Source organism: Ochotona princeps, chromosome 8 (assembly GCF_030435755.1).
Source record: "Ochotona princeps isolate mOchPri1 chromosome 8, mOchPri1.hap1, whole genome shotgun sequence".
Taxonomy (NCBI): Eukaryota; Metazoa; Chordata; class Mammalia; order Lagomorpha; family Ochotonidae; genus Ochotona; species Ochotona princeps.
Window position 1 is genome coordinate 26,151,187 of NC_080839.1, and position 26,694 is coordinate 26,177,880.

Below are 26,694 nucleotides of genomic sequence, written 5' to 3' on the forward strand. Positions count from 1 at the left end.
TGGGTGCAGGGTCCCAAGGCTTTGGGCCGTCCTTGACTGCTTTCCCAGGCCACAAGCAGGGAACTGGATGGGAAGCAGGGCCATAGGGATTAGAACCAGTGCCCATATGGGATCCTGGCATGCTCAAGGTGAGGACTTTTGCCGCTAGGCTACCATGCTGGGCCTACAATTTTCTTTTTTCAGTGAGTATCTTCAACGGAAGGAAAGTAATGCTTCCAAGAAATACATACATGGGGTCAGTGCTGTGGCACATCGTATTAAGCTGTCACATCCGATGCAGGTATTCCAAATGAGTGCTAGTTTGAGTTCTAACTATATAATTTCTGATCCAGCTCCCCGCCAACTCACTTGGAAAAGTAGCAGAAGACGGCCCAAGTACTCAGGTCTCTGTCACTCACATGGGAGACCCAGAGGGATGGCTCCTGGATCCAGCCTGGCCCAAGCCTGGCCACTGCAGTGATTTGGGAGTGAACCAGTGGATGGAAGCTATCTCCTCCCTCTCTGTCTGCCTTTCAAATAAACAAGTAAACTTTAAAATACATACATAGATACTATAATTCAACTGGATTTTATGCCAGAAACACTTTAAGAAATCATTATGTAATTCAAATAATATAGAGTGCTAAAATTTTAATGATAATGCATTTCCAAATACCTGCACCGATCATGGTGATTGGAGATTCAATGTATATCCATTCATCAGTATATATTCCAGAATGAACAAAGATAAGTCCATCAAAATGAGCTTCTTGTACCCCACCAAGGGCATCTTCAATAGTATCATAGTACTGTGGGGAGGGAAAAAAGCGTCAGTACAGAACTGAAAGATTATCATTTCTAAGTCATAAAAATACAAATAAAACATACCAACATATTCTCTCTTCCTTTATATCTTGCAGGGTTACTGTAGAAATGTTCAGCAAATCCTGGCTTTACATGTGCACCTTTATACTAGAATGTTAAAAGAAAACCAAATTGATTATTAATGTAAACAAAACAGCACTAAATGAGTAATGTTTATTAGGTATGAAGCATAATTCTCAACTACTTCAACTAATTCTCTATCATAGACCATAAAATGTAAACATCTAGAAAAAGCTGCAACTCAGTCACTATCCAGGAAAGAGTCAGGCTTCTGAACCTCAGGACTGACCTGTGCAGTGTAGATGTACTGTACTGCAAAATCCCTGCCTCCACCCAACCACACAGCACAAGGGCCCTCACCTTCCCACATGATTATCAAACTTATTTCCAGATGTTGCCAAAATCATCCCCAGGTGAGAACAATTCGAACATTAACTAAATGTGGAATTTTAAAACAACTACTGAAAAATAAGTTAAGTAGAAGTTCAGAGAGACCCATTAATATCACAGTTGTTCACAGAAGACTGACATCTGCTGGACTGAGTAAGTTAACATTATCAGTAGTGAAAAGAACATTTACCGGTGGAAAAAATATATTAGTACCCTTTAATATCTAATTTTGAGATTAAAAGGACATTTAGCCACAAATACATAAATCACTACTTTGTATTTATATTTCATACCAATTGCTGGAAACTTTCTTTCCAAGGATTTGGGTGTTCATATTCCTCTGGATTAATTTGGTAGAATTTACCAGGTTCAGGATGCATCATGGGGCGAGTGTATTCAAATACCTCCATGTATAATCGTTTCCTGAAGGGAAAAACAGGGATTAGTTCCTCTGGAAAAAAAAAAAAAATTCCTTTGGATTAGTAAAATTTTAATAAATTGTAATTATCTGAGGGCACCAAAACACTACTAATAGCAATGAGCAAAAACATTAACAAAACACAGTTTTTGGCTAGAACAATGTAATTGCATATGAAAATTACTCCACCCTCAGAATCAAGTCAACTAAGTCATCCTTAATGCTACAAGGGTACTTCAAAAAGTTTGTGAAAAAAATTAATTTTCGGAGGATTCCTCATAAACATTACACACATTTTAAAATGTAATTATCAATAAAATACTTGGACCTTAATTTTTCCTACATCTCCTCTTCAGTCCCCTGGCATTCTAGCAGGAACCATCAAATTCTAGAACTGGAGTAACAGTAACTATTTTATACAGTGAAAAGTGCTTTTATAATATTTTTACTCTTCATCTTCAATGTATACTTTTCCTCTCTTTAATTAAGGCATATAATTTTTCCTTCATAAAAGTAATGTATATACCTTGCAAAATACAAAAAGGCACACAAAGCCTGCATTGTGGCATAGTGACTGGTGTGCCATATTCAAGTCTTGGTTGAAGTCCTGCCTGCTCTGTGTCCAGTCCAGCTTTCGAATAATGTACCTGGGAAGGCAGTGATGATAGTCCAAGGGCTTGGACCTCACCACCCACCCCTGGTGGCTCTCTGGAGAGTGACCCAGAAGAGGAAAGATATTTATCTCTGTCTCTTTGAAATGAACGAATAAATAAATCTATTGTTGCTCTTACAAATCTTAAAATAGCTCCACTTTTAATCTTGCTTATGGCCTAGGAAAGCAACAGAGGATGGCTCAAGTCATTTATTGGTAAGCTGCTACTCACCAATACCCAAAAAGTACTTTCACTCCCCAAATGGCTGCAATGGCCAGAGCAGAGCCGATCTAAAGCCAGGAGTCAGAAGTCTCCCCTGGGTCTCCCATGCAGGTGCAGGGTTCTAAGGCCTTGAGCCATCCTCAACTGTTTTCCCAGGCCCCAAGCAGGGAGCTGAATGGGAAGTGGGGCTGCCAGGAAATGAACCCGTGCCCATATGGGATCCCAGAGTGTGCCAGGTGAGGATCTTAGCCTCTAGGCTATCGCACTGGCCCTTGTTTCAACTATTTAACTGTAACTATCAGTGCACACTTCAGGTCCCTTCTGTATTTGCCTTTTTGGGTAGCACACATCTCAAGACAATAGGGAATAAGTTATCACTCACCACAAAATTGGATCATTAGCAAGTTCACTGAAACGCTTACATACACAAGCTGCTCTACAAAGATCCTGTTCCAGCAAATAAGAGAAGATTTTTAGAACCACTTCATCTGGTAATTTCTCTTGAAGATACTGTTCAGCAGGTGCTGCTACAAAGAGATCAATAAAAAGAATATAAGGAATCTACCCATCACACTAGCCACAACATTCTCAGTATTCCAAGCAGTTTTCATTTTCTCTAACAAACTGTTTTCTTTAATGACAATCATTTATTAAGCATTTGGCTTTCATAGATGGTATACATTTATTTGCATTCATCCTGACGGAAGTATTCTTTCTTTTAGATACAAACCATCTCAAAAACTGGTTAAAATAAGTATGTAAGTATCTTTACATAACAATAGGTCAATGAGGTAAACGTTAGGATTATAGTGTATATTCCATAATAATCACACTTTCTCAATTGAAATATAATGCTCATTTAGCTTTCTTGGTATTTAAACAACAACAATTACATGATGTTACTCTATCCCTCAGTTTCGCCATAGGAAATACCTGACAGATCTTGGGATTTTCCAGATACTCTGGCACGTTTTGCTCGATGGCCAAAGTTCTCGGTAGCTGAAGTTGAGGCACCCTTGAAAAACAAAAACAAAGTGAAAATTAATTAAACAAGTAATTTTAACACACATATTCATCAGTTCTAAAAAATTAATACTCCCTTCTTTGTTACTATTTAAAAATTCACTACAAAAGAAATGCAATTATATTTAACTTACTTCCATACTGTTCTTTGTGGGACACGCTGTTCTTTTCGGCAAAAGAGTTTTTCTACGAAGTTGGTATGGACTATTTTGTGCACCAGGACCTGATTCTTCTGCAACCATATCTGCAGGCACATCATCATCTGTTATAAACAAAAGTAATAAAAGAAATGACATCCATTTTTAAAAAAGGCCCTATGGATATAGTCAATTTTTTTTTTACAAGTTCAAATTTCAAAGAAGTAGGTACAACTTTTATGTGAAATTCTAGTAAACTAGAAAATCACCTAAAAAATTTAGAAGATATTTTTAAAAACGAGGAAGATGTCCATTTGATTAGTGGATTGAGAAGGAAACTGGCATCATTACATGCTTAAAATCAAAATGAGGTGGGGAACACAGTCTGGGAAGCAGTGTCTTAGGTCAAAGGTCTGGTAGTGTTTACAAAGAGGGACTGCTCAGAGTCCAGGGCACTGAGACACCAAACAGGACAAAAAGGGTTGTCCACGAAGAGTCTTCCTGGCCTTGAATGGGCATTCAGAGAGCAGAGAGGAAAGAGGATGGCACGGGAGTGGCAATGGCTGACAGGGAAGACTATATACAACAGAGGATCAAGTAAGTAAGTAGAGCAATGGAAAACAGATGTCTGGCAGAGAAAAATCCAGACTAGATGTTTCCTTAGGGTTTAGGAGATATCAGTGTGAAGTCTTGGTTCCCACACAGATACAGATGGTACATGTTTGATACTGCATATGATCCATAGCCCTACCCTTTACCACAGTCTAGGAACGGTCATATTTAAAAACCAGTGAAAATTCTTCATGACAGATATTAATATCCCTCCAAAAACAAAAACAAAACAACAAAAAAGGTGAATTTTTAGGGTAACACAAGGTGAGCCTGAAATATCTTGTGACAGAAAACAAGAAAGTGCTCAAAGGTTTAGTGATAGCAAGTCAAAAGCATAAGAAGTTAAAATTGAAGAAGTTATCACAACAAAAATTATACTGGTGCATGAAAATTAATACTAAAGGGAAAAACTAATATCAAAGCAACTATAAACCAGAGATTGGCACCCCATATAAAAAAAAATCAAAATAAGAAATAAAAGGGTAGAGGAGGGAGGAATCCCTGTATCTATAAAACTATATCATGGTAAACAATAATAGTAATACAAGAAACTAAGAAATAAAAACAAAGTTGCACCCTGCTTCCCATCCTGTTCGCCCTCTGCTTGTGGCCTGGGAAAGCAGTTGAGGATGACCTAAAGCCTTGGGACCCAACACCCGTGTGGGAGACTCGGAGGAGGCTCCTGGTTCCTGGTTTTGGATCGGTGCAGCTCCGGCCGTTGCGGCCTCTTGGGGAGTGAATCATCAGATGGAAGATCTTCTGCTCTGTCTCTCCTCCTCTCTGTATAGCTGACTTTCCAATAAAAATAAATCTTTTAAAATGGGATAAAGTATCTCCTCATAAAATACCAAAGCAGAAGGAACGGAACAACTCTATACCGAAAATGAACATCAGAACAAAGTGAACATTATCAACAGGACAGAGTGAAATTGTGTGCCACCTGATGGCATAAAATAGCACAGTGCTTCCTGAACAAAGAGGCAAAAACCTGAATAGAATTAAAGAAATATCAACATTAAACTGGTTTTAAAAAATAACTGATCAGGCTCGGCAGCGTGGCCTAGTGGCTAAGGTTCTCGCCTTGATCCCATATGGCCGCTGGTTCTAATCCTGGCAGCTCCACTTCCTCTCTGTCTCTCCTCCTCTCAGTATATCTGACTTGGTAATAAAAAAAAAAAAAAAAAAAAAAAAAAAAAAAAAAAAAAAAAAAAACTGATCTACAAATGTAATAATTGTCAACATCACAAGTCAAGTATTCCAGACTCAAGGTTGCTATTTCTGACTGAAAGAGACTGAAACAACTAAATGTAAGAGTAAAGAATGTGATTCGGAATTAGATCATTTTAGAAAAAGTATGCTCGCAGGACAATGAGTGAAAACTTGGATGGAGTATAAAGATTGGGAGATCATAATCTATTGTTGTTAACTTCATGATTTTTTTATCTCCTACTCTCTATTTTTTTTTTAAGTCATTGATTACATTGTATTATGTGATACAGTTTCATACGTACTGGGATTCTCCCCACCCCTCCCCGTACCCTCCCCCATGGTGGATTACTCCACCTTGTTGCATAACCGCAGTTCAAGTTCAGTTGAGATTCCCTCTTTGAAAGCATAAACTAAACATAGAGTCCAACATCTTATAGCCCAGTCAAGTTCCTTGGCTTCTTGGGTAGACTCTGTCTGGTCCGAGGGCAGAACCAGCAGAGTATCATCCTGATCAATTAAAAGCTCCAACATACCCTCAGCAACAATTAACTTCGTTGTAGAATTAATTGATATAGTATTGAGTAACCATTATGTTGAAAACAAATGCAATTTCTTAACCACATTCTGTGGTCACCTCATTGACATTTCAATTTTAGTTTATACACAACATATAACATACATAAAATAACATGTTTTACATAACATCATATCATCTTAAATTAAGGCAAACATGTGGTATCTAACCATTTGGTATTGGCTCATTTCCCTTAGCATTATGGCGTCATGATTTTTTGAAAACTTCTTTTAGTTCTTCATTTTTAAAAAAAGATCTTTATTTTATTTTAATGCAAAGTTAGATATACAGAGAGGAAGATCTTCTGTCTGATGATTCACTCCCCAAGTGACCACAATGGCTGGTGTTGTGTCGATCCGAAGCCAGGAGCCAGGAACTTCCTCCAGGTCTCCCACGTGGGTGCAGGGTCCCAAAGATTTGGGCTTGACTGCTATCCCAGGCCACAAGCAGGCAGCTGGATGGGAAGTGGAGTTGCCAGGATTAGAACCAGTGCCCATATAGGATCCTGGCACGTTCAAGGCCAGGACTTTAGCTGCTAGGCCACCACGCTGGGCACAACTTTATGATTTTAACAGTTACACAATCTGGATATACAGACTATTCTTGCTTACAGGAAAAAAATTATGAAGTATACCACAGCAAGAGGCTGGCTACTTAACTCTTGCAGTCAGCAGGGTGGGGACTGGTGGTGGTGGGAGTCAGTGTGGGTACTGGAGCACAAGAGCCAAGTTACCCTTTCGGGATGAGCCAGTTAGTTTCCAGCCAATGTGCTGGGAAGGCAGCAATGGTTCAATTACTTGGGTCATACAAGAGACAAGGATGAGGTTCCTGATTCCTGGCTGCAGCTTGGCCCAGCCCCAGCTGTTGCAAGCATTTAGACAGTGAACCATAGATGAAGATGATTCTGTTCTTTCCTTTTTTTTCACATTCTCAACCCCCATCACCATTTTCCAATAAATAATCTTTAAAAAATTATTTTATTGATTTGAAAAGCAGAGTTACACAGAGAGAAAAAAAAACAGAGACACTCAGAGAGATCTTCTATCTGCTGGTTTACTTTCCAGGTGGGTGCAATGGCTGGAGCTGGGCCAAGTGAAAGTCAGGAGCTTCACCTGGATTTCACATGTAGGTGGCAGGGGCCCAAGCAATATGGAAAAGATCAAGAATCAACAGAAAATTGGATTAAGGACATAGACAGCTCATAACTAATAATGAAATAATATTTATCTTGTTGTTCACCCATTTTCAAAACAATGGGCTAGTTATCATTATCATGTCCCGATGTAACTTCCACAGGGGCCAGCCCTGAGGTATATTAGGATAAGCTCTTGCCTTTGGCACTGGCATCTCCACTGGCTGCTCCATTTTGATCCAGCCCTTTGCTCCTTTGTTCACAGACTAGGAAAATAATGGAGGATGGCCCGAGTCCTTCAGCCCCTGCATCCATGTCGGAGACCTGGAGGAAGTTCCTGGCTCCTGGATTGGTATTGACAAATACACTTACTCCTCAGATGGCCAGAAATTTGCAACTGGCCCAGGCTGGAGCTAGGAGCTAGGAGCCTCATTTGAGTCTCACACATGGGTAGCAGGGACCAAAACACTTAAGCAATCTTTTCTTGCTTTTCCCAAGCTGTTACCAGCAAGCTGAACTAGGAACCATCACATCAATTTTCGGAGAACCTTTTTAGGGTGCGGGTGTGTGTCACTTTAATTTTGAAGGCAGAGTTTCTCTAACAGAATCTTCCATCAGCTAGCTCACTCCCCAAAGGAATGAGCTAGGACTGGGCCAACTGAAGCTATGAGTTTCAACTAAACATTCCATGTAGGTGCAGGTTCCCAAGCCCTTGCACCACCTTCTGCTGCTTTCCCAGATGCACTGTCAGGGAGCTGGATGGGAGCAGAACAGTCACTGAAACTAGAACCTGTAACTACTCAAGTCAAAGTGAACTATGATGATCTTACATCCTACTTTACCTACGTTACAGAAGAAATAGGAATTGCTTCAACTTCTTATTTCCAAATCCACACACTCATTTCATGCACATCAATTACTTTTTGTTCCCTCCTGAAATTACAGAAAATTCCTAAGACATTTTTGGCTCACATGCAGCACACACAAAAATATTTGTTACATAAGCAAATGAACAATGAAGAAAGCCAAAAATCCATGGTAGCTGTCAAACTGGCTCCAATTCAAGAACCATGAAATCACGAAGGTTACAGCTAGTAATTTTATGCCAGCAAATGCAAAAACAAGATCTCAAAATAATTTGTTACAAAGTTTAATCATATAGCTTTCACTCTAATTTTAGAACATACCAATAATTCAATGCCCATCTATAACCTACAAAAGTAATAACACTAAAATGCTCCATTTTTACCACAACTTAGAGAAATTTAATTAGAAAAACATTCTAGATCAAATAGATCCAAAAAAAGAAAATGAGATTCATATATGCACTTTTAAGTTTTCCACATAAGATGGTGAAATTAACTGAATACTTTATCCCATTCTAAAAAATTAAGTCATGGCAAAAAATTGGCACAGTAGTTAAGGCACTTCTTTAAAAAAATATTTAAAAAATTTTTATTTGAAGGAGTTGCAGAGAGAAGGCAAGATAAAAAGGGTTTCCCATATGGGTGCAGTGGCCCAAGATTTTGCTGCATTCCCAGGCCATTAGTAGGGAGCTGGGTGGGAAGTATAGCAGCCTGGCATGCTACACAAACTACTTAAGACTGCCTGCATGAGTTTGGTGCCTAGCCCCAGCTGTTATAGGCCATTTGGATAATGAACCAATTGATGGGAGATTTTTGTCTATTTTAAATAAGTAAAATCAAAAACTTTTGAAAATAAATTGCTTCAACATACTATTAATATAAAATTATGGCTGAGATATTTACATTCTTTTTTCAGATCAAATATTTTAAATCAGTATGTATTTTATGCATGTATTTTAACATAACATGCCTTGATACTAGCCGTATTTCAAATGCTCAACAACCATAGGGCACCAACTATTAGCCTAATTATAAAGTGCAGATGTGCACATATCCTATTCATTAAGCTTTTTAATTTTCTTTTAAAAGATAAAAATTTAGTACCACAGCATCTAAAAGGATGCAATATACACAAAAATAACATCAAACTTTATATTGTAACTTCTAGATTTTCCTACAGATCATACAAATATAGTAGAAATGTTTACTACTAACAGGAACCACAGAAATAAAGGCTTCAATAAAATAAACACGCTTCTTTGAACAAGTATCTTTTAATTCTTAGATATTAAACAGCACTGAAAATTTCTGTTATGATTCCATTCTAACAATAGCAGAATAACACACGTTTTACACACCTTTATAGCTACCTAGTAGATTAGCAAAGACTGATTGGCTGAGGTTTAGAGTCCACATCCAATAGGTTATAAACTAACCTAAAATTAAAGAGTAGCTAATGAAATGTAGTCTGTAGAATTGCTCCCCCACAAATATCACACATATTCTAAACTACTTACCCACAGTCACAGATCAGATTGGAAACTTAGGCCAATCTGTGCTACTAACAACTGTGTGTTTAGAAACAGCTCTCAGTTTCACAGTGTAAAGAACCACACTTGACAACTGTTTCTAACACAGTTGGGAACTACCGCAACTTTTCTCCAACTACTAAAAAACAAAACAAAAAACAGAAAACCAACAAAAAACAAAACCATGCAAATAAACTGACAAAGACAAAACTTTAAACACTTTCTAATGTAAACAGCTGCTTTTTAGAAACTTTACTTGGTAAAATAAGAATGATACAAGACATTTTAAAGTTTATTGGAAACAGATTTACCAAAGATTTCAGTGCAAAAATTTTTTGAAATCCATACAGTTTTCATAATATATAGTTCTGTCAATTTGTTGAAAAGGTAAACTTCTTAGATTCCTCACAGAGGGTTCATGTGGTAGCCTAGTGGCTAAAGTTCTCGCCTTGCATGCACCAGGATCCCATATGGGCACTGGTTCATGCTCAGGCTGCTCCACTTCCCATCCAGCTTTCTGCTTGTGCTTGGTTGAGGATGGCCCAAAGCCTTGGAACCCTACGTCCATGTGAGAGAGGGAAGAAGCTCCTGGCTTCAGAAAAGCTCAGGTCTGGCTGTTGTGGCCACTGGGGAGTGAACCAGTGGAGGGAGGATCCTTTTGTCTCTCCTCTCTGTGGATCTACCTTTCCAACAACAACAAAAAAATACATCTTAAATTTTAAAACTTAGTTTGGCAGGTATCCAGTTTGTCTATCCAGTTTGTCTATCCAGTTACTATAAACACACACTTCTGTTGAATTTTTATTGCCACATAAATTACTGACTACTGAATGAGTGAATACATCTATATGCCATGCACTATGCTACACAAATTGCTGAGACAGGTCAATCAAACTTAATATTGTATTTTCCCCCAAGGACAGTAAGGCACTCATTGACAACCTACCAAAATAAAGCAGTATATCACACTGTTTTAACAGGGGCAAGCAGACAGAACCATGGGAACATACTAGAGCAGCAAATTCTTCTTTTTTTTTTTTAAAAAAAAAAGATTTATTTATTTTTACCGGAAAGGCAGATCAGATCACAGAGAGAAGAGATCTTGCTCCTCAGGTTCACTTTCTAAATGATCACAACAGCCAGAGCTGAGATGATCCAAGGCCAGGAGCCAGGAGATTCTTTCAGGTCTCCCATATGGGTGCAGGAGTCCAAGGACTTGAGCAATCTTCCACTGGGGAAATGGAGGAGCAAAGAAGGAATCCCTATACCCAAAAACTGTATCATGGAAAATAATAACAATTAAAGACTGCTGGAAATTGTAAGTACTAGTGGTGGGAAACTACTGAGAAAACAGTGACAGAACTGAAAGATGAAGGTGGTCTGAAGATAATGGTAATAAAAATGGAAGCGACAAATGGGTTTGAATTAATTTACAAGGTAAAATTCTTTTTTAAATTTAATTTTTGAAGATTTTTTTTAAATTGGAAAGTCAGATATATAGAAGGAGAGACAGAAAAGAAAATCTTCTGCCTGATGGTTCACTCCCCAAGTGCCCACAATGGCCAGAGCTGAACCGATCTGAAGCCAGGGGCTGCTAGGAATAGAACTGGCACCCATATAGGATCCTGGCACGTTCAAGGTAAGCACTTTAACAGTTAGGCCATCGTGCTGGGCCCACAAGGTACAATTCTTTTTTTTTTTTTTTTTTAAGATTTATTCATTTTTATTACAAAGTCAGATACACAGAGAGGAGGAGAGACAGAGAGGAAGATCCTCCGTCCGATGATTCACTCCCCAAGTGAGCCGCAACGGCCAGTACTGCGCCAACCCGAAGCCGGGAACCAGGAACCTCTTCTGGGTCTCCCACGCAGGTGCAGGGTCCCAAAGCTTTGGGCCATCCTCGACTGTTCTCCCAGGCCACAAGCGGGGAGCTGGATGAGAAGTGGAGCTGCTGGGACTAGAACCGGCGTTGAAGGCGAGGACTTTAGCCACTAGGCCATGGCACTGGGCCCACAAGGTACAATTCTTAACACCTCATGATGACTGAAGATGGATGGAGGTAAAGAGACTGGAGGACCCAGCGCAGTAGCCTAGCAGCTCAAAACCTCGCCTTGGGCCCAGCACCATAGCGTAGTGGTTAAAATCCTTCCCGTGAACACCCGGGATGCCATATGGGCACCGGTTCTTATCCCTGCGGCCCCGCTTCCCATCAGCTTCCTGCTTGTGGCCTGGGAAAGCAGTGGAGGACGGCCCAAAGCTTTGGGATCCTGCACCCATGTGGGAGTCCTGGAAAAAGCTCCTGGCTCCTGATCAGCTCAACTCCAGCCGTTGTGGCCACTTGGAGAGTGAGTCAAAGGTTAGAAGATCTTCCTGTCTCCGTCTCTCCTCCTGTCTGTGTATCTGCCTTTCCAATAAAAACAAAACTAAAAGGAAAAAAAAAAAGAGAGAGAGAGAGAGAGAGAGAGAGAGAGAGAGACAGACAGACAGACAGACAGACAGACTGGAGCTCAATACTCCGATCTGGAAATACTAATCTGGGTAAACTAAGAAATGGTGGTGTCATGTACTAAAGTAGACTTTTGGAGGCTGAGAGAAGAGGAACAAAAAAAGAAAATGAGCTAAAGTTTAAATTTTGAGTTTGGAGGCACCTATAGATATTCAAATGAAGATGCTCAACATAAACCAAAACATATTGATCTCAGATTCCAGATAATCACTTGTATTGAAAATCAAGAATTACAGAATTTCGTCACTCTGAAAACATACCATAGCAGAGAGTCAGGAAGCACAGATTAGCTATTATCACATATTCAACTCTTCTACTTCAAAAACATTTTTTTTTTTGAAAAGCAGAAATCAGAAACAAAGAGTCAAAGAGAGAGCTATGTTTTACTCAATAGTTCACTCCCAAATGACTACGACAACCAAGAACTGGCCCAGATGGAAACCAGGAGCCTCATGTGGGTATCCCACATGGGACAGAGTTCCAAGCACTAGGGTCATCTTCAGCTGCTTTCAGGACACAACAAGTGAAATAGCCAAGACCTGAACCTGTGTCCACATAATATGTTGGTAACACAGATCTCCCATGTCAACTTGGCCATCCAACTCTTTAGAATGTCATGTAATATGGAGCTGACACCAACTGTCGTGCCAACATCCCATAAGAGTACCAGTTGGAGGGCCCGGCGGTGTGGCCTAGCGGCTGGAGTTCTCGCCTTCAACGCGCCAGGATCCCATAGGGGCACCGGTTCTAATCCCGGCAGCTCCACTTCTCATCCAGCTCCCTGCTTGTGGCCTGGGAGAGCAGTCGAGGATGGCCCAAAGCTTTGGGACCCTGCACCTGCGTGGGAGACCTGAAGGAGATTCCTGGTTCCCAGCTTCAGATTGGCACAGTACCGGCTGTTGCGGCTCACTTGGGGAGTGAATCACCGGATGGAAGATCTTCTCTGTATATCTGACTTTGTAATAAAAATGAATAAATCTTAAAAGAAAAAAAAAGTAACAGTTGGAATCCAGGTTGCTCTACTTCCACTCCAGCTTCTTATTGATACAATTGGGAAAGCAGTGAAATAAAGATGGCCAAAGTCCTTGGGCCTTGGCTTTGGACCAGTCAAGCTCTGGCTGTTGTGGCCATTTGGGGACTGAACTAATGATTGGTAGACTTCTAACTCTGCCTTTCAAAAAGTCATATAATGTAAAGTGGACTGTCCTTTTCAAAATTAAAGCAAGTGAGAGAAAGAGAGAACACTTCCACATATATCGGTTCATCACTCACATGTCAGTGATGGCTGGGACTGGGCAAGGCTATCACACAGGGTGAGTAACTATCTCATGAGGGTGGCAGGAACTCAATTATCCAAGCCATCAACTGCTGCTTTCCCTTCTTGCATTAGTAGAAAGCCAAAGCAGGATCCAGAGATGAGCACAAAATCCAAGTTCTGTTATGACACACTAATGTTTAAAGCTTATTTTATTTGAAAGGATGAGATTAAAGGAGGTAAGGAGAGGAAGGGAAAGTGGAAGAGACAGGATATCTTCCACCTACGGTTCACTCCCCCAAATCCCCAGAACAGCTGGGGTTGAGTTAGCTTAAGCCAGAATTCCACCTTGGTCCTCCACATGGGAGGCAGAGGTCCAGGTACCTGAGCCAAGACCTGCCGACTCCCACGGCACACAGTATCAGGAAGCTGTAGTGGGAAGCAGAGCCAGGACCTGCACCCAGATGCTCCTGGATGTGGGTATGCCAGGAAGCAACTTGATAACTTGCACCACAATGCTTGCCCTGCAACACAAGTGTCTTATTAAGTTATACTAGTATCTTTTTATGTCAATATTATCGGCCTTACACGTACAATAGGCTTGTGGGTTCCAAAACTTTGAAATTTCTTAACCTTAGTTCGATGAAAATTAAAGAGAGCAGATGTTTAATCTACCAGTTAAGACATGTTCCCACATGAAAGCTACTGGGCTTAATTTCATGCTCACTGCAACTTTCTGCTACAGCTTGAGAAACGAAAGTTTCTTTCCTTTGTGTGGGAAACCCAGATTGTGTACCCCATCCACAGCTCCAGCCCTAGAATGCTGAGCATGTATGAAGAGTGGAGTGGGAGGATGTGAGTGCTTTCTGAATCTCTCTGCTTTTCAAATAAATAAATGAAAAAATATTTGCAAAGAATCAATGTCCTCCAGGAAACAGCTTAGTTTTACTTTCATGTTTCCGGTTTCATTTCTCCCAAGATATTCTCTCCAACTGCTTGCAAAAAAGTAGTATAGAATTGATACAGGCAGGTACCTAGCAAGGAGAGGGTTAAGATCACCAGCCCCTCCCTTCAGTCCTACCTGTAATACACACAACTCCCCATGTTGGTGCTGTAATGGTTGCTGCCTGTGTCCTTGTGATGAACTGTAACTAATTATAACACAATAACAAAATTACCACTACTGACACTACTAATCATGCACCTGATGTTGACACTTCCAAAACTTCCAAAAAGCAGCGAAACAAGTGGCACTCAAATCCCAATTCCTATTACTATTCAATTAAATCATGTTCCAAACGCCGCATAAAAAGGGATAATGCTGGACTCTGCTGGGTGCAGCTCTTTCTCCATTCCTTCAAGAGGTTACTTTCATTTTGCCAACAATAACTCTTACTCCTCTGTTAGCTTTTACCTACATTTTGTCCTCAAATAATTTCTAGACTGGAGACAAGAATCTAGACTCGGCTACTGGATCTCACAATAGCTATCCGCTAAATGGAATGTTTAAGAAAAACCCCTCTATTTTAGGGCCCAGCACAGTAGTCTAGTGGATAAAGTCCTCACCCTGCATGTGCCAGGATCCCATAAGGGCGCTGGTTTTAATCCAGCAGCCCACTTCCCATCCAGCTCCCTGCTTGTGGCCTGGGAAAGCAGCCAAGGATGGCCCAAAAAGCCTTGGGACCTTGCACCCACGTGGGAGACCTGGAAGAGGCTCCTGGCTCCTGATTTTGGATTGGTGCAGCTCCGGCCATTGCTGCTTCTTGGGGAGTGAAACAATGGATAGATGATCTCTCCTCTCTGTGTATCTGACTTTCCAATAAGAATAAAAAATATAAATCCTAAAAAAAAAAGCCTCTATTTTCATATTTCTTCCTCCAGGTTTGCATTTTTCAATTTCTGAGGGGTGATAATTTAAAAAATATTTCATTTCCACTTTGTGAAATAAGAAAAAATTTTATATATATATATGGAACAGAAGATCAGATTGGAAAAAATTTATAGAAATAAATTTTAAATATTGTAAAGTTCAAGCCAAATTTAACTGGAAAACAATGTAACTAAAAAGTAGCATTACACTGGGGGCTGGCACTGGTTCATATCCCAGCTGCTCCACTTTTAACCCATCTCCCTAACATGCCTGAGAAAAACAGTGGAGGACAGCTCAAGTCCCTACACTCCTGCACACATGTGGAAGGCCTGGAAGATGATCCTGCCTCCCAGCTTCAGATTGGCTCAACTTTGGTTGTTGCAGCCATCTGGAGAGAGAACCAACAGACAGATCTCTGTTGTTCCAGCTCTCTAAAACTCCACCTTCAAGTAAAAATAAGTCTTAAAAAGAAATCTAGTGTTACACTTAAGCAGATGTAAGTATGACAACAGCATCAAATGCATTATTAAAGAGTACAATAACCTTGGTCCCATATTAGCAATGACGTCATTTAACTGAAGGCTAAACTAAGATACAGATAAATCATCAACTAAATTGTTACTTTCCATCTATTTGCTAGTCATTCAGAATATAAAGTTCAGCGACTCACAGTGTAAGGGAGTAAGGCATATAAAGTAAGCAATACAAGTAAGTGTACTAAGGAAGCAAAGTATTACTGAAGGATAAGACAGGACAAGTCACAGCGACAGACACAAGCCATAATTTTTCCTGCTACATGAAAAAATTTTCTTAGATTTATTTTTATTTGAAAGTCAGATATACAGAGAGGAGGAGAGACAGAAGATCTTCCATCTGTCAATCCACTCCCCAAGTGGCCGCAACAGCCGGAGCTGAGCCGATCAGAAGCCAGGAATTTCTTCTGGTCTCCCAGGTGGATGCAGGGTGCCAAGGCCTTGAGCCATCTTAGCTGCTTTCCCAGGCCACAAGCAGGTAGCTGGATGGGAAGCGGGGCTACTGGGATTAGAACTGGCACCCATATGCAAGGTGAGGTCTCTAGCTACTAGAGGACCACACCAGGACCTGTCACATGAAATTTAGATTTTCAGAAATGATTTTCACTGGCTCAGCTTTTTGGAGAAGAAATAGTCAAGATCAGAAAAGTATGTCAAAATGTGAATAAGGCTGCTTTTTCAGGCCATAAGCAGGGAGCAAGAAGGGACATGGAGCCTCGGGGATTAGAAATGGCAACCATATGGGATGATCCTGGCGTGTGCGAGGACCCTTAGCCGCTAGGCTACTGCACTGGGCCCTGGTAAAGACTTCTTAGAAAAGTTGCCAAAAGCACAGGCAGTCAAAGCCAAAATAAACAAACAGGGCTACATCAAGCTAAGAAGCTTCTGTACAGCAAAGGAAACAACAAAGTGGAGCAGTAATCAACAAAGTGGGAGAAAATCTTTGCACAGTACACAATGTACAGGGGACTAATATTCAGAATTTACAACAAGCTTCAAAAACTCAATGACAACAAAGCAAACAACCCTGTTAAGAAATGGGCAAAATGAGCAGGCACTTTTTTTTCCCTTTCTTTTTTTTTTTACTGGAAAGGCAGACATACAGAGAGGAGGTGTAGGCCCCGGTCTCCCAAGGGTTAACTCCACAGCTTACCTTGTTTCTAAAGGGTAACAGGATGGGCAATCTTGGCCTAATGCATTTTAGGCCCTGGCTTGAATGCAAGTTCCTCTTCCCTGCTTCCTCTTTTGTTAAGATGCCCCCAGGGGAGCTTAGGAGTTGACTGAGCATTGGGATAATACTGGGAGAGACTAGGAAGACTATAAAACATGCAGGATGACCCCAAATAAACGGCATTCTGTTTACAAGAGTGACCCACTGCATGTTGTCTTGTGTTGTCTTGTGTGTTGTTCTGTTTGTAACCCTAGTCCCTCCGCTCGGCTCAGGGTACGTGGCGTTGCCGGCAAGGAGGAGAGACACAGAGGAAGATCTTCCGTCCAATGATTCACTCCCCAAGTGACCACCATGGTCGGTGCTACGTCGATCCGGAGCCAGGAGCTTCTTCTGGATGACCCATATAGGTGCAGGATTCCAAGGCTTTGGGCTGTCCTCGACTGCTTTCCCAGGCCACAAGCAGGGAGCTGGATGGGAAGCGGGGCTGCCAGGATTAGAACCAGCGCCCATATGGCATCCCGGGTGTTCAAGGTGAGGACTTTTACCATTATGCTAATGCTATCGTGCTGGGCCCAGCAGGCATTTTTCAAAAGAACAAATTCAAATAGCTAACAGACATATGAGAAAAAATGCTCAGGCTTCCTAGCTATTAGAAAAATACAAATAAACACCACACTGAAATTTCACCTAACTCCAGGGATTTTGGTCTACATTCACAAATCTATTAAAAACACCTGCTGGCGTGGATGTGGGGGAAGAGGTACCCTACTTTTCCACTGTTAGTGGGAGTGTAGGCTAGTACAATCACTATGCAAGTCAGTAAAGAGAGCTCTAAGACAATTGAAAATTTATTTATTTATTTATTTATTTATTTTTTTGCATAAGTGCAGTTTATTCAGGATGGCCTGGGCTCCCAGCCATCACCCCAGCCCAGCAGGACTGGGGAGAGAGAGCCCCAAGGTTGAACAGCACAGAGTTTTTTTTTTTTTTTAATTATTTATTATTTAACTTCAGTAATTACATTGTATTATGTGACACAGTTACATAGATACTTGGGTTCTCCCCACCCCTCCCCAAACCCTCCCACCATGGTGGATTCCTCCACCTTGTTGCATAACCACAGCTCAAGTTCAGTTGAGATTTCCCCATTGCAAGCGTATACCAAACATAGAGTCCAGCATCTTATTGTCCAGTCAAGTTCAACGGCTTCTTAGGTATACCCTCTCTGGTCTGATGACAGAGCCAGCAGAGTATCATCCCAGTCAATTGAAAGCTCCAACATACCATCAGCAAAAATTTACATCATTATGGAATTAATTGACATAGTAATGAGTAACCAATATGTTAAAAGTAAATGCGGGTTCCCAGCCACCTTCTGTGACCACCTGACCTATACTTCAATTTTAGTTTATACACAACATATAACATTCAAAACATAACATGTTATACATAACATCATATCATCTTAAATTAAGGCAAACATGTGGTATTTAACCTTTTGGGATTGGCTCATTTCCCTTAGCATTATGGTTTCCAGTTTGGCCCATTTGGCCACAAAGAACTGCATTTTGTTTTTTTTAATAGCTGAGTAGTATTCCATGGAGTAGATGAACCATAGCTTTCTTATCCAATCCTCTGTTGATGGGCATTTTGGTTGTTTCCATGTTTTTGCAATTACTGATTGTGCTGCTATGAACATAGGAGTGCATGTTGGTTTCTCATAGAACAAGTGTTCTGGATATATTCCTAGGAGTGCTATTGCTGGATCATACGGTATGTTGAATTTGAGTTGTTTGAATATTCTCCATACTGATTTCCATAGAGGCTGTACCAGCCTGCAGCCCCACCAGCAGTGGAGTAGGGTTCCCTTTTCCCCGCAACCTCGCCAACAAGTGTCGCTGGTGCTTTTATTCATGTGGGCCAGTCGTGGTACCTCATTGATGTTTTAATTTGGATTTCCCTTATTGCCAGGGAACTTGAGCATTTTTTCATATGTTTATTTGCCATTTGGGTTTGTTCCTTTGTGAAGTGTTTGCCCATTTCCCGTGCCCATTTCTTGAGTGGCTTGTTTGTTTTGACATTTTGGTTGTTTTGTAGCTCTTTGTATATTCTGGATATTAGCCCTCTATCACCTATGTCGTGTGAACAAAAATCAACAGCCATAGTGTATGCGAACAGCCCCAAGATGGAAAAAGACTTAACCAGCAAGATACCATTCAAAATAACAGAGAAAAGTATGAAATATCTGGGAATAAATCTAACCAAAAATGTAGAAGACTTATTTGAAGAAAACTACAAACTGCTTAAAAAAGAAATTGAACAAGACCTCAAAAGATGGAGTAACATCCCATGCTCCTGGATAGGTAAAATCAATATCATTAAAATGTCTATACTGCCAAAAGCAATATATACATTCAACGCAATCCCAATCAAATTGCCCAAAATATTCTTCATGGAACTGGAAACAATGATCCAAAGGTTCATCTGGAAGCACAAAAAACCACGGATAGCTAGAACTATCCTGAAGAACAGGAAGTTAGCAGGGGGAATCACAGTTCCGGACCTCTGGACATACTATAGGGCAGTGGTTATCAAAACAGCGTCGTACTGGCACAAAGATAGAGAGGAAGATCAATGGAGCAGAATAGAAACGCCAGAAGGAAACCCACACAGATACAGCCAAATAATCTTTGACAAAAAGACAAACGACAACCCAGGCAAATGGGAAGGTCTGTTCAATAAATGCTGTTGGGACAACTGGTTGATAGCCTGCAGAAACAAAAAAATAGATCCACATCTCTCACCATACACTAAGATCAGATCTAAATGGATAACAGATCTAAACCTACATCCAGAAACCTTCAAACTTTTGGAAGAAAATGTTGGAAACACACTGGAACACTAAGGGGTAGGCCCTCACTTCCTAAAAAAGACTCCAGATGCAGTAGAAATCAAGACCAAAATAAACAATTGGGACCTCATCAAACTAAGAAGCTTCTGTACAGCTAGAGAAACAATCAACAAAGTAAAAAGGCAACCCACAGAATGGGAGAAGATCTTCGCACACGACAATTGAAAATTTATACATGGTATGACCCAGCTAATCAACTCCTTGGAATATATCCAAATGCAGTGAAATCTGTATGTGAGAAAGTGACAATAGTTCAAGACATGGAACAAAATGGCCCCAACTGAAGAGCATTATGCTCTGTTAAATAAACCAATCCATAAAGGACAAAATCATGTTCTTCAATGATCATGCAAAGTACAGAACAAATAAATATATAGGTGAGCAACTACATACATATATTCTTATAATGGAGGCTAACATACCTATAAGTGAAGATATTTTGCAGAATCCATTTCTACTCTCAAGTAAAGGGAAGACTTCCAGTGAAACAGTTAAACAGACCTCAATAATCTGATGCTAGATTTTCAGTTTTTGTCTATTCTTTCAATACCATGGTGCATGTGGGTAGCAGAATGTTGAACTTGTGACTGTTGCTTCAGGACTACAATGCTGTAATTAATATGAGTAGGTGGGGCAACAGTGGGAAAGAAGGGGGGAAATCCTCAAACCTACAAAACTGTACCATAAATTAATTTTAAGAAAAGAGTAATCTATAAAAGAATGCCATGGAATGGGACACATACTTCTTGAAAATATTTAATTTTAGAAAACGTAAAATCAAAATCACACTTTCTTGGTTTTTAAGATTTATTAAAAAAAAAAAAAAAGATTTATTTTTATTGGAAAGGCAGATATCCAGAGAAGTGATACAGAGAGAATAATCTTCAATCTGCTGCTTCACTCCCTAAGGGGCTGAGCCGATGTGAAGCCAGAAGCCTCCTCTAGGTCTCCCACATGGGGCACAGTCCCAAGGCCTTGGGCTGTCCTCCTGCTTCCCCAGGCCACAAGTGGGGAGCTGATGCGAAGTAGAACAGCCAGGACACAAATGTGTTCATATGGGATCCTGGCACACGCAAGGTGAGAATTTAGCTATTAGACTATTGCACCAGGCCCAAGATTTATTCATTTTTAAATTCAGAGTTATAGAGACATGAGAGTCACAGATTGTGCATCTACTGGCCACTCACCAGATGGATGCAAAAGCCAGCACTCGGTCAGACCAAAAGCAGGGGCTAGGACTTTTAACCAAGTCTTCCACACGGATGTCAAAAACTAAACACCAGGACCATCTTCCATTACTTTTCCCAAACCACTACAAGGAAGCTGAACTGAAGTAGAACCAAGATATAAACCAGTACCCATATGAAATGCAGACATCACAGTGGTGGCTTTATCACAGGTGGCAGCTTTACCTACACCATGGTGCCATTTCCAAAGTCATACTTTTCACATGGTATTTTGTTCAAAGTATGCACAGATCAACTGCGTTTTCTGTTTTGAGGTGAAAACCAAGTGAGTGAGCTTCCATCCACTAGTTACTCTCCAAATTTACATGATGGCCAAGGCTGGGACAGGTCAAACATTGGGAACTAGGAATTGAGTAAGTCTTATGTGGGTGGGGACAGTCCTAACTACTTGAGCCTTCACCTGGTACCTCCAAGCGTCTGCATTAATCAAAACCAAGACTCCTATCCAGATATGTGGGAGTTCTTAACCAATCTGTTAAACATCTGCCCTACGAGTTAACATTTTATACAAAAACACCACAGCCTGTACAGCAAGGAGAGAAAGGTTTTCCATCCACTGGTTCACTCCCCAAATGGTTGTAGAGGCCAGAGCCGAGCCCACCTGAAGCTGGGAGTCAGGAGTTCGTTTCAAATCTCCCACATGGATATAGAAGCCCAATCACTGGGACTATCTTCTTTTTCCAGGCCAAGAACAGCAAGCTGTATCCATAGTGAAGGAGCTGGGACTCATGCTGATGCTGCAGGTGGAATCCTAGCCAGTGTCAGTCAACAATGTTTAAGAATATTCTGGACCCGGCGCAATAGCCTAGAGGCTAAAATCCTGCCTTAAGTGTGCTGGGATCATATCCTAAGCTGACCCACTTTCCTTCCAGTTCCCTGCTTGTGGCCTAGGAAAACAATCAAGGAAGGCCCACTGCCTTGGGACCCTGCACCTGTGGAGGAAACCCAGAAGAAGCTCTTGGCTCCTGGCTTCAGATCAGCTCAGTTCTGGCTGTTGTAGCTGCTTAGGAGGTGAACCAGCAGATGGAATACCTTACTCTGTCTCTCCTTCTCTCTGTAAATCTGACAAACAAACTAACTTTAAAAAAGGAATATTCTTCTGAGTCAATGCCGTGGTGCAGAATGTTAAGCTGCTTGTCTGGTTGGCACCCCATATGGGCACCAGTTAGTTCTATGCTCCACCGGGCCCGGCAGCGTGGCCTAGCAGCTAGCATCCTTGCCTTGAACGCACCGGGATCCCATATGGGTACCAGTTGTAATCCCGGCTGCTCCACTTCCCATCCAGCTCCCTGCTTGTGGCCTGGGAAAACACTTGAGGACGGCCCAAAGCTTTGGGACCCTGCACCCGCGTGGGAGACCCGGAAGAGGTTCCAGGTTCCCGGCTTCGGATTGGCACGCATCAGCCCCGTTGCGGCTCACTTGGGGAGTGAATCATCGGACAGAAGATCTTCCTCTCTGTCTCTCCTCCTCTGTGTATATCTGGCTGTAATAAAATGAATAAATCTTTAAAAAAAAAAAAAGTTCTATGCTCCACCAGTTCCTGGTCCATCTCCCTGCTAATGTGCCTAGTAAAGCAGCAGCAGATGACCCCAGTCACTGAGCCCCGTCTCCTCATGGGGGAGACTAGTTTCACCCTAATTGCAGCAGACATTTGATGAGTGAACCAATGGAGGGAAGATTTCTTCTCTTTTTCACACTAATTTTGGCTTTCACATAAGCAAATGAATGTTTGAAAATATTTTTTTCTGGTTCTTTTCCCCTATACAAATTATATAATTTGAAGCTTTGTGTATTGCTTTCTATCTTGCTTTTTTTCACTATGTCATGAATATGAAATGATCATGACACACATTCACAAATTTTCTAATGAAACATGGTTTGCAATGGCTACAGCCATACAAATTTACCTTGATTTACTTAAATGGTCCTTTGCCATTTAACTTTTAGGTTTTTGAAGTCGGCTTTCCTTGTGAACTCTTTCAATCAAGACAAATTTACCTTTAAGAACAGACATGGGGGCCCAGCGGCATGGCCTAGTGGCTAAAGTCCTCGCCTTGAATGCCCTGGGATCCCATATGGGCGCCGGTTCTAATCCCGGCAGCTCCACTTCCCATCCAGCTCCCTGCTTGTGGCCTGGGAAAGCAGTCGAGGACGGCCCAATGCATTGGGACACTGCACCCGCGTGGGAGACCTGGAGGAAGAGGTTCCTGGTTCCTGGCTTCGGATTGGTGCGCACTGGCCATTGCGCTCACTTGGGGAGTGAATCATTGGACAGAAGATCTTCCTCTCTCTCCTCCTCTCTGTATATCTGACTTTGTAATAAAATAAATCTTAAAAAAAAAAAAAGAAAAAAGAAGACATGGGGCAGGTGTTATTATATAGGGTGTTTAGTCATGACCTGCAACTTGCATTGGCGTGTTTCGAAGTGATCCTGCCTCTGCTTCTAGCTAATACACCTGGGAGTCAGAAGACAATAGGCCAAGCACTTGAGTCCATGCCATCACAGCGCAAGATGGAGATGGTTTCAACCTGGCTCGACCCTGGCTAAAATAGGCTTTGATGAGCAAAATAAGACATTTTTCTCTTTCTGTTCTTCTGCCTTTCACATAAGTAAAATGGGTTTGGCCTATGCCATTCAGAATTAAATAACATGATTTATCAAGATAGGACATATAACAACAACTGACATGTATTATAGAACTTGCTAGCAAGCAAGAATGGCACCATTATGCATTACTTTTAGTGTTAATACTAACTTATATAGCTGATACTGTATTTTACAACTGTGCATACAGAGATTTAGGATAGATTAATTCTTTAGCAGACAGCCAGTAGGTGTTAGGGCTAAGAAGTGATTCTGGAACTCACAGTGGTAACTTTCGTGCTATGTAACAACCCCTACCACCAAGAACAATGACAGAAACAACATCAGCCACCTAATCAATAACATCCATCTATAGAAATGACAAAACATAACATTTTTATCAATGTCATCATCATTTTACACACATTTATCTTTCTACTCATAAAGGAAGATCTAGTTATTATTCTGTTCTGTTACCGAGATTTTTTTTTACAGATTTGTTTTTATTGCAAAAGACGATTTACAGAAAGGAAAGAAAGAGCTTCCAACCACTGGTTCACTTACTAAGTACCACAACGGATGGATCTGAGCCAATCTGAAACAAGGAGTCAGGAACTTTTCCTGGATCTCCCACAAGGGTGCAGGGTCCTAAGGCTTTGGGCCATCCTCCACTGCTTTCCTAGGCTATAAGCAAGGAGCTGGATGGGAAGTGGAGCAGCAGGACACCAACTGACACCCATATAGGATTGCAGCACATACAAGGCCACTGGGCCACTGCACTGGAACCTACTAAGATATGTTTTCATAAATGCATTTATGTAGCTTTATTCATTGTAGGCTACCTATTTATTAGAACACCCATCTCTCTACTTCACATTACCATTCAGTATTCTATGTGCTGTCTTTAAATAAAACTTTTGACAACTTTTCCATCTCAAACCCGGTGGCCCCAATGGCCTCCTCTCAGGCCCGATCTTCCCTGCAGTCTGCACCCATGCTCCATATTCTTGAAGACATGTGACCAAAATCAAAGACAGTCATGAAGTGAAATGGTGCAAAGCAGCAGATAAAATGGGCAGCATCACTATTTCTGTGTGGCATGAGATCAGGGTCTTATACAACTAAGGGAATATTATTCAGTTAACCAGAAGGAATGCATCCATGTGGAAAAGATGTCTGACACATTATATTGGAAGAGGTGGTAACAACAAGAAACCTGAAGGCTTTGTAGTTTATTCTGAAATGTTACATTTCAATTAGGCCAATCCAGATTACGAAGGACAGCAGAACAAAGGGGCATACTGTGAACAGAGTAATTCCATGAAAAATAACAGGGTACAGGTACATTATAACCAGTGGGAAATGGTGTTCAATCTGGTTCTGAGTCCTGAGGATACCACTTTTCATATACTGGTAAATGAGCCACCAGTAACCAAATGGTCCTGTCCACAATAAGTAATGTCAGGGACCCTTGGAGAGCCTACAAGAGATGACTTATGCCAATACTCGTATGTAGTAGTTCTTCTTCTTCTTTTTTTTTAAATTTAGTTTTGTTGGAAAAGCAGATTTACAGAGAGAAGCAAAATCTTCCACCAGCCACTGGTTCACTCCCTAACTGGCTGCAACAGCCAGAGCAGAACTCAGCCCACCCGAATCCAGGAGCCAGAAGCTTCCGACTGGCCCCTCACACAGGTGCAGGGTTTTAAGGCTTTGGACCATCCTTTCTTAGGCCACAAAGCAGAGAGCTGGATGGCATGTGGGGCAGTCAGGACATAAACTGGCACCCATAAGGGATCCTGGTACTTGAATGGGTAAGATTAGACAACTGAACCACTCTGTCAGGCCCCTCACACGTAATTATTAAGCTACATGTTTTACATAAATACTTACTGCACTGTTATTTAACTGTAAAAACTTTTTTATTGGTTTCTTTTTCCATTTTTGGTTTAAGATGTGTGATTTGTTTTTATAGCGAAACTATTAAGCTGCTCAACTACTTTGTGGAATGAAAACAGAAAAGCAGGGATATTCATTTTTAGAGCAAAACCCTATACTCGCTTCATGGGTGAGTTACTTTAGACATCAGTGTTATAGCCTCTGTGAGTCTATCTTCAGTATAAATTTTGTAATAAAAATAAAGCCAGCCAAAGGGCCCAGAGCATGGTAGTTCTAGTGGCTACAGCCCTTGCACTGCGTGCACCAGAATCCCATATGGGCATTAGTTTGTATCCTGGCTTCTCCACTTCCCCTCCAGCTCCCTGCTTGTGGCCTGGGGAAGGCTGCCTAGGAAGCCTTTCCTGTAACCGCATGGGAGACCAGGAAGGGCTCCTGGCTCCTGGCTTTGGTTCATCTCTGGCCATTAATAGCAACTTGGGAAGTGAACCAGCAAATGGAAGCTCTTTCTGTGTCTCCTTCTCTCTATAAATCTGACTTTCCAATAATAAAAAAAAACATTAAAAAAAAAAGTCAAGTGAAGTCAAATGTGTAATAATACAAGACTGGTCAAGCCAATCAATCTCACAAAATTTAAATTCTTGGTAAAATGAGAGGGACAGACCAAACAAAGCACACAGCATCAGAATTAGGTTAAAGTTCTGTGAAAACAGATTGCTGTGTTCTACCATCAAAACCTGATTCTGAAAGGTGAACACTGCGCATTTCCATTGCTAAGAAGTTTCTAGGGATCTGTTGGGCTAGGATCACATGTAGAATCACATGTAGAATCACCTCTGGGGCCAAAGCTCCTAAATGCCAAATAATGGACTCAGTCTTTATTCTGTTTTTGCTTTTCCCTAAAGAGGATTCTTTTTGACTAGTGTGGCAACATTTTTCAAACAATTTATGAGATTTTAAGAGGCAGCGATGTATGTATAAGAAACTACAGAGCAACCAAAAGATTCCTTCAATAACAGAAATAAGCTGAGGGGCTAGATTCAGTTTGTGTTAGTGAGAACAGGAAAAAAACAAAGGAAAAACTCAAAATTATAT

General features: G+C 41.0%; 1 protein-coding gene and 1 pseudogene across 3 annotated transcripts in view; one reads left to right on the forward strand and one right to left on the reverse strand.

The window, feature by feature from the left end:
- FBXO11 (F-box protein 11) overlaps nt 1-26,694 on the reverse strand; it is a 104,739-nt gene that overhangs the window by 14,791 nt on the left and 63,254 nt on the right. For all 3 annotated transcript variants that reach the window (XM_058667751.1, XM_058667750.1, XM_004590664.4), the window contains exons 2-7: nt 3,705-3,832; nt 3,481-3,562; nt 2,930-3,074; nt 1,548-1,677; nt 868-951; nt 656-788 (exon numbers count right to left, since the gene is read on the reverse strand). In XM_058667751.1, the coding sequence (XP_058523734.1) occupies nt 656-788; nt 868-951; nt 1,548-1,677; nt 2,930-3,074; nt 3,481-3,562; nt 3,705-3,812 (682 nt within the window). In that variant the 5' untranslated portion in view covers nt 3,813-3,832. The remainder of the gene's footprint in view (nt 1-655; nt 789-867; nt 952-1,547; nt 1,678-2,929; nt 3,075-3,480; nt 3,563-3,704; nt 3,833-26,694) is intronic.
- LOC118759797 (SOSS complex subunit B2-like) lies at nt 4,267-25,199 on the forward strand (annotated as a pseudogene).